This window comes from Myotis myotis, unplaced genomic scaffold, assembly GCF_014108235.1.
Source record: "Myotis myotis isolate mMyoMyo1 unplaced genomic scaffold, mMyoMyo1.p scaffold_m19_p_6, whole genome shotgun sequence".
NCBI lineage: Eukaryota > Metazoa > Chordata > Mammalia > Chiroptera > Vespertilionidae > Myotis > Myotis myotis.
The window spans coordinates 98,576,444-98,591,737 of record NW_023416368.1 but is presented as its reverse complement, the minus strand read 5'-3'; the positions used below and the strand labels follow the sequence as shown (position 1 = coordinate 98,591,737).

General features: G+C 46.9%; 1 protein-coding gene across 5 annotated transcripts in view; it reads left to right on the top strand.

Annotated features, from left to right (window-relative positions):
- Nucleotides 1–15,294, top strand: part of RNF130 (ring finger protein 130) — a 145,215-nt gene that overhangs the window by 105,330 nt on the left and 24,591 nt on the right. For 2 of the 5 annotated variants that reach the window (XM_036315152.1, XM_036315156.1), the window contains exons 6-8: nucleotides 3,235–3,331; nucleotides 5,601–5,805; nucleotides 8,894–8,987. In XM_036315152.1, the coding sequence (XP_036171045.1) occupies nucleotides 3,235–3,331; nucleotides 5,601–5,805; nucleotides 8,894–8,987 (396 nt within the window). Of the gene's footprint in view, nucleotides 1–3,234; nucleotides 3,332–5,600; nucleotides 5,806–8,893; nucleotides 8,988–10,647; nucleotides 10,804–15,294 lie in introns of those variants that run through there. The other 3 variants (XM_036315153.1, XM_036315155.1, XM_036315154.1) reach the window with 2 other exon arrangements.

Sequence of the window (15,294 nt, the reverse complement as noted above, 5' to 3'; positions counted from 1 at the left end):
AATTCCAGTTCCTCCAAAGGCACCTGGAATGTCTTGCGTGGCCAGGCCCCCGGCTCGCACGCCTGTCTCAGCCTCAGAGCTGCCGCGGGGGGCCTTGAGGAGGACAGTGTTTGCTGTAGCTCCCTCACGTCTTTCTCCCTTCAAGGGACACAGGTTCTTTTCTAGGAACGTAAAACCCTCCGTGGCTGACTTATTTCCAGTCACCAGGTCGTGACTTTCTGTTCTCCTGAATAAAAGAGAATCACCTGTCCTCTCTCTCCCTTTAACATTACAGCTGAAGCTGCTAGCTAAGTGTTATCTGATTCTGAAATACAGTTCATCTCTAAAAATGGTCCCAACTACCCTGTGACTTGTGCAGCCACTTAGCATAAGGTTGCTTAGAAGTCTTTTTAAATAATGTTTAAATGATATTTAAACAGAGTTCCATGAAATGAATTAATAGTTATACAGAGAACTCTTTCCATTTAACTTTTATTTAATATATTTTGAAATTCCACTTTTCTGCTTTAACCGATAGAAAACATAACCAGTGTATAAAGTGTCATTCACTGTCTTCATTCTTAATTTCCTCCTAAGTTTCCTCAGGTCTTTTTTGGAATTTGGTGGAATAAAAGACCAAACAGCCAAATACTACTTATCCATTCTCATTATACAATCTTATCGATATATAAGACTAGTGGCCTGGTGTACAGATTTGTGCACATTGAAAGGAAATTAGAAGAAATATTTTAATATCGCTATTCGCCCTTTCTCTATAGTAGAAGTGTGTTGGAAGTGCCCGGCTAGCTCAGTCGGTAGAGCATGAGACTCTTATAGTAGAAGTGTCAGAGATGAAAGAAAATTAGTAAAATGCATATGAAAATAATATATAAATTGATTAATAAGTAATAACATGATAGAAAAACAACAAAAACATGACATAAACACAACATTGATAAAAACAATGATAAATTGATTAAACTTATTCTAATATATCCCTGTATACCACATTAAGAATAAAAACACTTTCAGAGTGCTTGACTAATTTCCCTTGTGATGAAGTATTTATAACTTTAATGTCACATGCTCTTCGAACTCGAGAGAAAGCAACATATAACTGACCATGTCCAAAAACGGGTTCAGTTAGTAATATTCCTACTCTGTCTAGATTGGCGCCAGCGAGAGCTTTATATGTATCACGCATGCGTGAGTCACCATTTATTTTTAAATTGCCAGTGCACTTACATATATAGACTAGAGGCCCGGTGCACAAAAATTTGTGCACTGGCGGGGGTGGGGGGGTGTCCCTCAGCCTCACTTGTGCCCTCTCACAGTCTGGGACCCCTCAGGAGATAACAACATGCTGGCTTAGGCCCGCTCCCGGGTAGCAGAGGGCAGGCCTAATCCCTAGGTGCAGCCCCTGGTCGGGCTCAGAGCAGGGCCGATTGGGGAGTTGGGGCGCCGCCCACTGTCACACTCAAGGCAGGGTAGATGGGGAGGTTGCCGCACCACCCCCTGTCATGCACAGAGCAGGGCCGATCGGGGTTGGGGCGCTGCCCCCTGCCACGCACAGAGCAGGGACCATCAGGGGGGTTGGGGCTCCGTACCCTGTCACACACAGCAGGGCGGATCAGGGGGTTGGGGCGCCACCCCCTGTCACCCACAGAGCAGGGCCGATCAGGGTGTTGGGGCACTCCCCCGTCACACTCAGGGCAGGGCCGATGGGGAGGTTGCGGCTCCACCCCGTCACACACAGAGCAGGGCCTATGAGGGGCTTGGGGCACCACACCCTGTCACACACAGAGCAGGGCTGATCAGGGAGTTGGGGAACTCCCCCCTATCAGGCACAGAACAGGGCCGATCAGGGGGTTGGGGCACCTTCCCCTGTCATGAACAGAGCAGGGAGGATAGGGTGGTTGTGGCCCCGCCCCCTGTCACACTCAGAGCCGCAGGGTGATCAGGGGGTTTGGGCTCTGCCCCCTGTCATGCTATTCCAGGGGCCAGGAGGCCTCGTGGCTCCGCTGATCCCGGTGCCGGGAGGCATATTACCTTTTTACTATATAGGATAGAGGCCTGGTGCATGGGTGGGGGCTGGCTGGTTTGCCCTGAAGGGTGTCCTGGATCAGGGTGGGGGTCCCACTTGGGTGCCTGGCCAGCCTGGATGAGGGGATGATGGCTGTTTCCAGCTGGTCACACCCCCTTCAGGGTGGGGGTCCCCACTGGGGTGCCTGGCCAGCCTGGGTGAGGGAATGATGGCTGTTTGCAGCTGATCACACCCCCTTCAGGGTGGGGGTCGCCACTGGGTGACTGGCCAGCCTGGGTGAGGGGTTGATGGCTGTTTCCAGCTGATCACACCCCCTTCAGGGTGGGGGTCCCCACTGGGGTGCCTGGCCAGTCTGGGTAAGGGGCTGAGGGCCGTTTTCAGGCTGGCAGGCAACTGAACCTCCAAACCTCTCCTTTTTTTCTTTTTTCTTTTTTTTTTTTTAATATATTTTATTGATTTTTTACAGAGAGGAAGGGAGAGAGATAGAGAGTTAGAAACATCGATGAGAGAGAAACATCGATCAGCTGCCTCCCGCACATCTCCCACTGGGGATATGCCCGCAACCCAGGCACATGCCCTTGACCGGAATCGAACCCGGGACCCCTCAGTCCGCAGGCCGACGCTCTATCCACTGAGCCAAACCGGTTTCGGCTTCTTCTTTTTTCTTTTTATTCTTGGATTTATTTACCTTCTATGGCTGTCACTGGAACTGAGAGCCGGCTTTCTCTCTGAGGCTCAGCTCTAGCTCTGAGACCTCGGCTGCTGTAAGCAGGTATCTGGTTTGTTTGGGTTCTATAATCGAAACACTGTTTCAACTCCAGCCCTGAGGCCCGGCTGGCTGAAAGCAGGTTTTCTGGGGTTTTGTTTATCTTCTATATTTGTTACAATGTTTCTTAAACTGCAAGCTCAGAGGCCGGCAGCGGCAGGCGGGGAACGTTGGCTTCCTCCGTCACTGAAGCAAGCAAGCCTCCTGTTCGCTTTAAGCTGCCTGGCTGCCGGCCGCCATCTTGGTTGGCAGTTAATTTGCATATCGCCCTGATTAGCCAATGGGAAGGGTAGCGGAGGTACATCTAATTACCATGTTTCTCTATTATTAGATAGGATTGGACTCAGGAGCTTTTCTGTCAGCTATGTTAATACAGTTCCTTTGCACTTGGACCTAATAGTTTTTCAGTGTACAATTTCTGATGCAATTCTCCATTTTCTTATAGGCATGTTTTCCACAAGTCCTGCGTGGATCCCTGGCTTAGTGAACACTGTACCTGTCCTATGTGCAAACTGAACATTTTGAAGGCCCTGGGAATTGTGGTATGTTGCCTGTTTTGTGAAGTATCATCTCTCAGTGTAACTGAACAGCACAAGTGGACAGTTACCTCTCACGAGAAGACACTGGCTCCTTTGCCAGGCGTGGTGTCCGACCGCGCCTTTTTCCCAGCCCATCTCGGGGAACTCCCACAGAGAAGGGCAGGCGCTGTGCTGGCCCCCAAGGGCGCCTGTCGGGTGGTGGGCGTGTGGGGAAGAACTGGAAAAAGGAACAGAATGTAGATGGGCTTCATTCCAGTAGCAATTTTTCCTGCGTTCAGCATAACATAAAACTGTGTCATCACTTCTGTTCCTTCCTCTTGAATTTGGCTTTGTTCTCCTGGGTGTTGGTAAGTGGCAGCAGCGAAGGTGGGCGGTGGCACCCCTGGGCGAACCTTGACCCCCGCAGTGGCGTTGGTCGGGGCACAAAGAGCACTTCAGCTCTGGCGGGGAGAGTGGGCGCTGAGCCGCGAGGACCCCCGAGACTTCCTACAGTTACAGTTCCTTCATTAAGAGAGGTATATATCCAGGATTATTGCTTTTTAGACAAAAAAAAAAAAATACTCTCTTGTCTCCAAAAAAAAGAGTGAATGGATAATCTCCTTAGGAGCGAAAAGTTTAGTTTGACCCAACAGACGAATCCCCATTTTAGCTTGGCAGCCCAGAGCAGGCCTAAGCGTTCCTGTTTGACACACGCTCTCAGGTGACAGTTCAGAGCAGGCCTAAGCATTCCTATTTGACATACGCTCTCAGGTGACAGTTCAGGTGCAGCCCTAGAGGGACATTCCTCCCCGTTTAGCCTCTGTCTTCAGAGCTCACTGACGTAGTTGAACAGGGTTTTCAGCACCGTGGCCACTCGGACTGCCTCGCAGGGTCCCTGGCCTCGGCTAAATGCCAGGAGCATGGCCTCCTGGTCACGCTATAGAAATGTCTCCAGACATTGCCAAATGTCCCTTGAGGGACAAAGTCTCCCCCGTTTGTGGGGTGTAACATAGAGCTGCCATCGTGTCTGCATGTGGAAGACACTGGAAAATACTAACTTAGCCTCTTTTGTTGCCTCCAGCCTCCTTGGTGGTTTTTTGTTTTGTTTTTAATCCTATTTCAACTGTTAATACTTTTCCTCCGTTTTAATGAAAATTCTTCTAAAATGTATTACAAGCCACCATGGTTCCTTGTATGTTAAAAATAATAATAATAATAAACCTAACTGTCATTATAAGCACCAGTGATTACACAGTTGGGCTTTGGGCTGATGTAGAACGAAATTATTTTGCCTAGGAAGCTATTTGTGTTAGGTGTGGTTTGCTGTCACTTCTCTGTTTATAAGCTGCTCTCAGCCACCATTCCCAACCCTGCTTCTAATATGCTATCTGCTGTCGGCTAAAAGGATGAAGGTTGCTAGGGAAACCAAACATCCATATTGTGAAATCAGAAGACTTGTATATCCACTTGTCAGTTGGTAAGCTTTGGCCCCAAGGCAGCTCTGTGCCTCTCCAGGATTAGACGCTGAGGTTTTGAAACCATTTTCTTACAGTTCAAAAGTCTTTTCAGCATTATCTGCTCTTGGTTTTAAGCTTTACTTGTGTTTAAAGGAGGAAGATATTTAAAAACTGACGACTAGATAAATGGGGCATTACAGAGAAGTTACTAGGATGAAGGGGTGTTGTATGTTATCTGCTGTCCTTGAGCATTGAACCAAAGTTACACCCTTGACTATCGGTCAGCTTTATGCTAAGACTAGAGGCCCAGTGCAGGAATTCATGCATGGGGCGGGGGGGGGGGGGGGCAGGGGGGGGGGGAGTGGTGGACTGTGGGCGGTGGTTGGCTGGCCACAAGAGGTTGGCTGTGGGAGCGCACTGACCACCAGGGGGCAGCTTCTGCGTTGAGCGTCTGCCCCCTGGTGGTCAGTGTGTGCATAGCGACCGGTTGTTCAGTCATAACAGCCGCTTACGCTTTTATATAGATGTGCTCTGCCTCTGAGCCGCATCCACAAGGTTGTCATTTTTTTATAAACGTGAAGTAATCCAGTTTTCTCAGTTCTGCAATGGATTTTCCTTAGTACCTTTTTTGGGAGGAAATTACCTGTTTTTTCTTTTTTTTTTTACCTTTTTATTTTAAAGAAAACCTCTTGGGAAAAGGTAGTGGAAAAGGTAGATGGGGAGAGAAATGAGAGGAAATCCTGTGGAAAAAACTTGGTGAAGTCATTTCAACACAGTGTCAAACCTTTAGAAATGGTTATTCTTACAAGTCCTTTCAATCTGGAAATATTTTGCAGCCAAATTTGCCCTGCACTGATAACGTAGTGCTCGACATGGAAAGGCTCACCAGGACCCAGGCCGTGAACCGGAGATCAGCCCTCGCTGACCTCGCCAACGACAACGCCCTCGGCCTCGAGCCGCTTCGCACGTCGGGGATCTCGCCTCTTCCCCAGGACGGGGAGCTCACGCCGAGGACGGGAGAGATCAACATTGCAGTGACAAGTAAGTGGGCCCTGCGCCCGGCGAGCAGCAGGCTTCTGCTGCCGTTTGGTGGTTGACAGTCCGGAGGAGAGTTGAGTGAGTCACGGGACAGTGACTTCGTCTGTAGCCGATGGGTACTTTTGTTAAAACAGCTGTTGGAGATAAGAAACTTGCTTTATGAAAGGGGCTTGTGTGTCTGTGTGGAATTAAATGACGAGCTGCCCTGACCAGTCGTTGTTCAGAGGTTTGTCTCAGTAGCTGTTTAAGAAACATGTTTTGAAATGATGTGATGCAGACAGGCATTTCAAAAGGCCCTGCAGCATGGGGGAGGGTGTGACTGAGCACTGGTTCCCAGGCTGCACAGCCTCCTGAGAAGCCAACCCAGAATCTGGACCTAACAAGTCACGACTTCAGGGTTAGCTGAGGCGGCCTCTCGCTGCTCACTGTATCTCGCACTCTGTGTGGAGTCCGGTGTTTCGGCGCCCGCCGCGTTGGTATGATTGTACACACGGCGGGAGAAGAGCCAGAGGGGATCTGCCTGAAATGCTCTTGGGCTCGTTGTGAGCATCGTCAGTGCCGAACCATTGACAAAAGAGAAGCAGCCCAGTGTTTGGATGCCAGACCTAAGTCCGTGTGAGTGGCTGGTGGGCGTGCATGTGGCCTTGTGGACATTCACCTGTAGCCAGTCAGCTGTTTCTTCAGTTCTGTTCTTTCCTTGTTATTTTCATCTAACAACTCATCACCCCATCTCATCACCACTCTGATGCTGCCTTTTCCAGAATGTGCTATTGCTTGCCTCTAGCTTCAAGCCCTAAACCTAATGAGACTCCGCTTAACTCAGAGTCAGTGCAATAGTAAAGCTGTTAAGAAATATTTTCCCCTTCACATAGTAAGACTTGTGTGGACTGTTCAATTAATGTATATATGTTTCTCAGCAACCAGAAGTTATTAGAAAATGATTTGCCAGGTTTTATTCTATCATTTGTCTAAACTCAAGGAGACTTCATTCAGTTATACAATAAGTAAAACTAGTCTTCCATATGGTTTGACTCATTTCTGACCATTTCCAAGTGATTTATTTTAACAGCACTTCATATTTTTCTCTGTTGGTATTTAGGTTTTATGCTCTAGATTTTTTTAGTTGATCAAGTAGCAAAAAGCTGTGTGTTTGTTGATGAGTTTTGTAGGCCCTTCATTATCAACACTTATTGAGCACCTACTACGACATTAAGTGCTGATTATTCCATTATATTTTATGTAGAAATGTCCTCTCAAAATCGCCTATTTTGATGATAAAAGATACTACTTCATTCATCAAATTAATCACCGTGAGAAGAATTTATGCATGTTAATAAATAAAATTCATGTGGTTAAATCACGCCACAGCTGCCTCTATTTTCCCTCAAAACTCTGTAGCACCATAGCAACTACAGTGATTCAGACAGCGCCCACTGTGTGCAAGGCACTGTGCTAATACACCCTGGAGGTCAGAGGTGACGAGACCCCGGCTGCAGTAAACCCTTTGCTAAAACACCCCTGAGCCCATCAGTATTGTTATGATATAGGTGTTCATTTCCTTTTGATTACTAGTTTTTATCACTGACAGCCCACACATATATGGATGGTACACTCAGAAATCATTGAAGTTCTAAAAGTTAGTCTCCTTACCTTGTATAAAAGTCTCTAGGTAGAAAAAAATGAAAATGCTGTGTTGCGCTTCTTGATACTGATGACCAATCATCTCTTAATTTTTTTAAATGCCATTATACATTTTTCCTAACTTAAAATATATGCGTGTAAAATGGTGCATTTTGTATGGGTCCTTGAATGTTTATTTTGACTTAAAAAAAACTCATAAATTCACTCTAATGAGAAATCGATAATCCAAGGAGCAGTGGCTGCATTGTTATTTAAAAAGAATGACTTTGCCAAGTCTTTTTTTAATAATATAAACCAAGGTGGGCAGAGAATTAAAGATCACCACTTTTAAAATCCAATGAAAGTAGAATCACCTTCTTCTAGAAAATTTCTAGAATTGCACACACTGTTTTGCAAAGTTGTAGGATTCATGAAAACCAAATTAAGAAACACACAAGTTGCACACAGCTTTTGCATATAAACAGCTGTCATTTCAAGCAGGAATCTCTTCTCTCTGCCTTAATGCAGACATGTAGGAATTTTACTGTGTGACACTTTGGTAAGCCAGCCCTAGTCAGTGTATACTGTAGCAGACATTTGAGAGTTCAGACTTTTAGGACGTCAGATTGATTCTCGGGTTATTTTCAAGATTCTCAGTAAATATTGTATTTGGAAATTTGCAATACAGACGTTGAAAAGTTAGGGAAAATATAAACTGACTTCCTGGACCTAGAGTGAGACTAGATAAAAATCCTTAGAGTTCTGTGTGCCAGAGGCTTTCAACTCTGTGATGGGCCAGGTGTCTTGTGAGTCACCTACCTTCTTCCTAAAGCTTGACAGAGCCAGACCAGCCAGGGCCGCTTCCAGCGCTGGGGCTGGGAGGGCAGTCCTCGTGGGAGACGCCAATAGCATGTGCTTGTTAAGTAAAGACTCTGAGTGGCCCTCGCATAAGAGAAAAGAAGGTGGAAGTGAATGCCGCCGAAGGCCAGCCTGCGGACTGCCCACGAGACCCTTGGGAGCCGCCACTCCATGTTTCTAAGCCATTCTCCAAGAATGAATGACATAACCGTGCAGACGTGACAGAATGAAGAAGGAAAGGTCTCATGTACGGCTAGCCCACTTTACTGTCACTTAATTTGACAAGTGAAAAAATCGACATCCATGTGCAATTTTATATACATATTTTCACTACAGTTTTTGATGGCCACACTCCTCACAGACCTCAGGACCTGAACTGGAAGAAATATTTGGGCCATGCTTTCCTCTCTCCCTTGCAGCTTTCACCACTCCTTCCACTAACCTTCTCCAGTTAGTAGCTCTCTGGCAAACCTCCTCCTGCTTCACTTCCTTGAGCCAGTCTGGGCTCACACCTCCGTTGACGTCTGCGTCGTTGCTTTTGAGGGAAATGTTGACATCGATTTGACTTAAGCCTTCTCCCCAGAGTGATTTCCTCCCTTTCCTTTGTCAACAGAAGAATGGTTTATTATTGCCAGTTTTGGCCTCCTCAGTGCTCTCACACTCTGCTACATGATCATCAGAGCCACAGCTAGCTTGAATGCTAATGAGTAAGTAACAAATTGTTTTTTGGATTGCATGTGCCAGATCCCAGGAAAATATGTAGAGAAACTTTAATAAAGATGGTGAGAATTGGCTTTCACCCGTTTCATACTGATTCTGATGGGATCACACCTAGCAAAACCATTTATTTCAGGAACAGTCACTCAGATTGGGAGTTCACCTCGCTCAGCCACAGTAGCTCACTTGAGAAAAGATCCAGGGCTTCTCCTTAGCCACAAGTTTAGAGTGAATCAACCATGTGATGCTGATGCCACGGGAGCCGGTACAGCTGAGGATAAAGGCATTTGTGTCCTGGTCACTGACAGGAACAGCCCCTTTAAAGGCCACGTACCTGTCGGACGTGACCTGGAGTCTATGCCCTGAGCTTTGGGTGGAGCACTGCACCCTGGCCGAAGGTCACGGAACAGGGACGTGGATGTTTAGCCTGCAAGGAAGAGGCAAAGATGTGATCAGGAAACAGTCAGGAGTGAAGGGAGGAGGAAGTAACTGTAAGCTGTATATCCAGAGGCAAAACAAGGACCAAAGAGTAGGTTACAGGAAGGAGATGTCACCCCGGTGACAGGAAGACTCTGTCGGAGGCTGCTTGCCAGGGAGGTGGTTTGCTGTGGAGAGCGGGGAGTGCTCAGGACTAGCGAGCTGGAGGTCACTTGTCAGGGCTGCTCTAGGTGAGGTTTTTCAGAGGATGGAACAATGGGTTAGATGGCTGTTCCCATCCATTTTGATCCAGTGATTTTCCAAGATTAGCTTTCCATAGGGTAAGATAGAAAACGGTTTTTGTTTTGTTTGGGCATTTACTGTAGGATAATGTTCAGTCACTTACCAGTATTCAGGCAAACTAATTCAAGACGGGAGCACCCCTGGGACACTGCCCAAATCTATAATAATAAAAGCGTAATATGCTAATTAGACTGGACAGCTGAACAACCTTCCGGACAACCTTCCAGACGAAACCTGGGCTGCGAGGGCTGAGGCAAGCCGCTGTGGCTGCGAGGGCCAAGCCCTTGCAGAATTTCGTGCATTGGGCCTCTAGTCTGAACATAAATGGTACAGGTGGGATTCACATGCTGCCCACATTCAGTTATGTCTGCCATTTCATAACCAACCAAGCTCATGTAATGGATTCAATTAAATGCTCATTGTTCAGCCGTAGAAACTATGGATAAGTAACCTCCAGTTCAGTGACATGATTTTATTACCTCTCACCTGATCTGTTGGCTAGATGCTTATAGGAAGTGCCCTTGGCATTCCTGAAGGATGACGTGTTGGGGAGTGTCATAGTCGGTAGGCATTCTTCAACCTTCAGATTCTTCAGCCTCACCCAACAGGTCACCAGCTGGCTGTTTCTGTTGGGCCCAGCTGATGCAGTTTTACTTCAAACACACACAATATTAACTGCTCATACTCTGGAGGCAGACATACATGAATATGATTCCCTGAGCTGGGAAGTTATATTTATCTGAAGCTCATTTCAGTCCTTCATGAAACAAGGATAATGGTAGGAGTACATCATAGCACCTAAAGTGTTTAGCACAGTGCCTGGTACATAATTAGTGCTCAATAAATGTTAGCCCATCAATTCCACTGAGCTGTTTTAGGTCCTGTGAGTAAGACAGCCATCTGCCCGTATCATTTTCTTTCATGAAATAGATGACAGAGTCAGGAGCTCTGCGAGTGCCTGTGATTCAAGCCAGTTTGGAGGGAAGTACGCATTTCACCTGTAGTCGCCTCTTCTGCTTACTCCCATGCTGACCCATCAGGCTAGGTGATCTCACAGATGGTGAGAACCAGTCACAGCAAATAGTGCCACTGTGGGCGCTTAGAAGATTTTAAGGTAATTCAGTGGTCAGCTTGCAGCCGCTCCGAGTCGGCCAGATGCTCCGTTCGCGCAGCAGATGCTTTAGAGAGCGCTCAACAGCCATGTCACCTGTTAGAAACCCGAGTACCTGAGACATCCTATTTCAGTCCCATGCGTAAACGCCTGCATGGCCTAGAATCTAAGTCATAGATCTTAGATCCATGTCTTAGTCCAACCTTTCTCCCGTTAGCCTTGATGCTGCAATTATTCATTTGAATATTATGTCTGTGCCTTCGATCAGAGCCATTCTGAAAGATGATTTTCATGATCCCATTTAAAGAGAGAAATTGAGAGAGTGTGAGAGAGAGTGTGGGGAGATGCATGAAAGATGGTCACCAGAATATTAATGGTGAATCTTAATTTAGTAGACTCACGGTGTTTTTCTCTCCTATTGTGCTTTTATGTGTTGATGTTTTTATAGCATGAATGACTTAATTTTTAAAAGCCTTTTTAATTGTAAGAGATAATAGTCACTCAATGTCTCTTCCCCCAAAATGTTGATGAAAAATTTTAATTCCAGAGAAAAGTTTATTTTAGCAAATAAATTTGTAAGTATTCTTCATTAATGAATTTTTTTAAATCTATCTTACTTCCCTTTTTGCCTTTACCAAAAACTTACAACCAAAATGAGATTGCCTTTGCAACTTAATAGTTCGCTTTTAATTTTCTAGGTAACCTCATTCATTTGTAAGATAATCTTCTATTACAGTTTACTTTTCTGACCCTGTTACACTGAACTTGTATTGTGATTTAAGCCAGACCTAGACCCAGTCGAGTCACTTGTGAAAATTTGTGAAGCAGCACTGTCCGGCTGAAAGGGCAGGCATGCGGCACCCCCTGGCGGGCCTCGGCCTCCACCCACGGGGAGGATTGCTGCCCCCAGGGGCGAGCGCACTGCCATCTCCCTCACCCCCTCTGCAGGGTTACCCAGGGCTTGACGCTACTGGCTTAATCAGGAGTCAATCAAAAGTCCATGTACCTGGGGTCACTCCTACTGTGAGGAAATACTCCAGGTACTCAACCATCACTAATTATGCTTTTTAATTTTTTTAACATTGCAAATCTAGTGAATTTTGAGACTTTGCAATATAAACAGGATAGTAGTCAAAGAAGCAAATAAACCAAGGTAAATATATTTTTATATATTTGAGTTTCATACCTCTGTTTCTTAGTACCTAAGCAAGCAAGGTTATTGAAGTTCAGTTTCCAAGGAGGTTTTCTCCTCTACTTTATTATTCAAATGAACCTTGTTAAAGCCTAGCATTTACAGGCTTATATTTGTGTCAAGCTAATTTTCTCTCAACAGAAGAAAAGTAAATACTGTTTTTTGTTTTTTGTTTTTTTTGTTTTTTTTGAGGAACAAGTTATAAGTAAAATCTGTGGGTGATGTAGGAGATATTTTGAGTTGAGCGGAAGGATGAGTTAGATAGGCTCTACAGCCCATTCTCAGTTCCTAAATTTGGATTCATGGAAATCATGTCCTAAAATTTGCAGAGTGTAACCCATACATTCAAGATTGATACAGTCTCGGCAGGAGGAAGAAGCCGGCTGTGGTTAGCATGATGAAGCAACTGGGACAAATGTCAAATCCTGTGACAGTGCCCCAGACCCAGCCGCCGGCTCTGCAGCAGGCCAGTGGCCTGGGTTGTCTCCCAGCACCCTTCCTGAGCCGTCCTCCGTGGGTCACGGTAGAAGCGTCTAGACCAGGGGTGGGCAAACTTTTTGACTCGAGGGCCACAATGGGTTCTTAAACTGGACCGGAGGGCCGGAACAAAAGCATGGATGGAGTGTTTGTGTGAACTAATATAAATTCAAAGTAAACATCATTACATAGAAGGGTACGGTCTTTTTTTTTTTTAGTTTTATTCATTTCAAACGGGCCAGATCCGGCCCGCGGGCCGTAGTTTGCCCACATCAAACTTCTGCTGGTCTAGACCACATCAAAGGAATTGATGACTCTGGTTTACTCTCCACTCAATATTTCTGAATTGTTCTGCTCAGACTTTAAGAGGAGCACTGACATATCTCAATATAAAAGGGTCTGAAAATTCAAGATTTGATGTCTTGGGGAAGCTTAGCTTAGAAAAAGAGGAACCTGGGTGAGATGAGAGGTGTCTCCAGCTGCTGGGAGGACTCCCAAAGATGAGAATAGCCCCTACCGAGACCGTATTCCTGCACTGGGCTCTGTTTCTCCCACCTGGCCCCGTTAATACTCCGAACAGTCCCTGGTGAGTCCCCAGGGCTCACAGAAGCAACACTTACTGTGACACCTTCTGGAGGCATCCGCAGGGAGGTAGACTTCCACTTGACGTAAGAAAGAACTGCTGTCAGAATTGTCCCCCGGGACAGCATGTCTTGAAGGCTAGTGAGCCCGCCTGGACCTGCTTATCAGACAGAAGCTACAAAGCTGGAGCTGTTCAGAGGCAGGTCCTGCATCAAGCGGAAGTCTAAGGTTCCTGTCGGTCTGAGAGTCCCTCCTGAGCGGAGCGTCCCAAATGGGCCCTTCCCGGAGCGATGAGAGCCAGAGGAGGGGGCGTTTTAGACCATCTCCCACTGTGAGGTCCATTCTGCATGTGACCCAGGACTGCCCTGTGTACAGCTGGAGCAGAAATTTCATAGGCGTTGTCCTTACTCGTGCAGCACTCTGATCTGTTCAGTACTTGGTTGCTAATGCTAGTCGTCAGCTCGTACATTGATTTACAATCCATGAATAAGTTTGAAAAACTCTGATCTAAAGAACTTTGAATTGCTCACACTAGCGCCCATCTTTGTTTATTTTTCTGAGAGAGCCTTTCTTGTAACAATGCCAGCAAAGACTTGAACTTGTCCGAGCGGGTTAATGAACCCTCTTCTTCATCTGAGCATTTGCTTTTCCTGTTAGCCTCCCTGAGCCTGAGATACATACAGAGGAGTAACCTCAGGCCTGTCTGGCCTAAGTGACCCCGAGAAATGGCGTAGGAAGCGGAGCCTGGCATTGAAACGGCGTCCTGGGTCAGTCCTTTCCCTGCACCGCGTGTCTCTGCTGCTCCGGAGAGCGAGCCGTTGAAGGGCTCAGGCAGTGTGGGGGAAGATGACAGATTTGGTTTTCTAAAAACAGTATGACAAAAAGAATTAAAAGCAGTGGGACCTTTGATTGGACTTCTGTACTGTCTTTGGCAGTGGGCTTTTTATTTTTTTCCAGAAGTACCTTTAATGTTATGGCTGCATTAGTTTATAATAAGTAAGTTTAAAATTTTTGATTCACCCATTAAAAGTCCTCATATCTGATAGCCAGCTTTTCTGAGGAAATACTACCAAGGCAATGTATCTTACATATGCACTAGAGTAGTGGTCGGCAAACTGCGGTTCGGCAAACCGCAGCTTGCGAGCCACATGCGGCTCTTTGGCCCCTTGAGTGTGGCTCTTCCACAGAACACCACGTGCGGAGCGCACGTACAGTGCGATTGACACTTCGTGGCCCGTGCGCAGAAGTCGGTTTGCCGACCACGGCACTAGAGCGATTAATAAGGCCTAGAGCTTACGTGAAGCTGCGGTGAACGGTGTTTCGTTGCTCAGATGCCAGTGTGCCCGCATGCAGCCTGGGGCCCGGCTGTGCCGCTCAGTGCCCTGCGGCGTTGGCCTGGGCCGAGCACTTGCCGCCGGAGGTGAGCTGGGTAGCTCAGTACCGCACGGGTGGGGGTGCACAGGCTTCCTGGAGGGGGTGACTTAGACGCAGGCTGGGCATCATTGGGCACAAAGCGAGGGAAAGGCAGAGCAGCTCAGGGAGTCGTGTTTGATGTGTCTGCTGTAGGTGGCAGTGGCGGTGGTAGGCGGACTCTAGAATTTGAACGTTATTCTTGTAAACGGTGCGTAATGTGTAAGGCTTTTCAGCAGAAAGTAATTCCTGGCGGCTGAGAAGCTGCTCCGGCTGGTAGACTGGAGGCAGGAAGATAAGGGAGGTAAAATGCAAAATTGAATGAGGAAGTCAGGGTGATAAGGGAGGAGATGAAGTCAAGAAATGTTAGCGATTGTGTGGTAACAAAGGTGATGGTTTGAACTACGGACCTGGAACTCAGCAAAGAGAAAAGCGGGCAGAACTGGGGACCGGACTTGGGAACCTGGAAGTGAACCGGGCAGCGCAGGGTTCAGGAAGGAGGGCGGTCCTGGTCCCGTCGTGCGGCTGCAGGCAGGCAGCACTAGCCCAGGGCAGTGAGGAGGCAGCAGAGGACCTGAGGTGCCTCAGGCACTGATGCAGGCACACGTACCCATGATCCGGGGAGTTCCCATAAGAGCCATACCTCCCTGGAAGTCCGTGCTCTTCACATATTATTTCAAAATAAATAATGGCGTTCTTGTTTGAGGAAAAGAGGAGCATGTTTTAAGAACAACAGCGGCAGATTTCAGGACACTCAGTTTGAGCATGTGTTCAAGCCAGGAACAGTTCAATTGTGGAGTTGTCC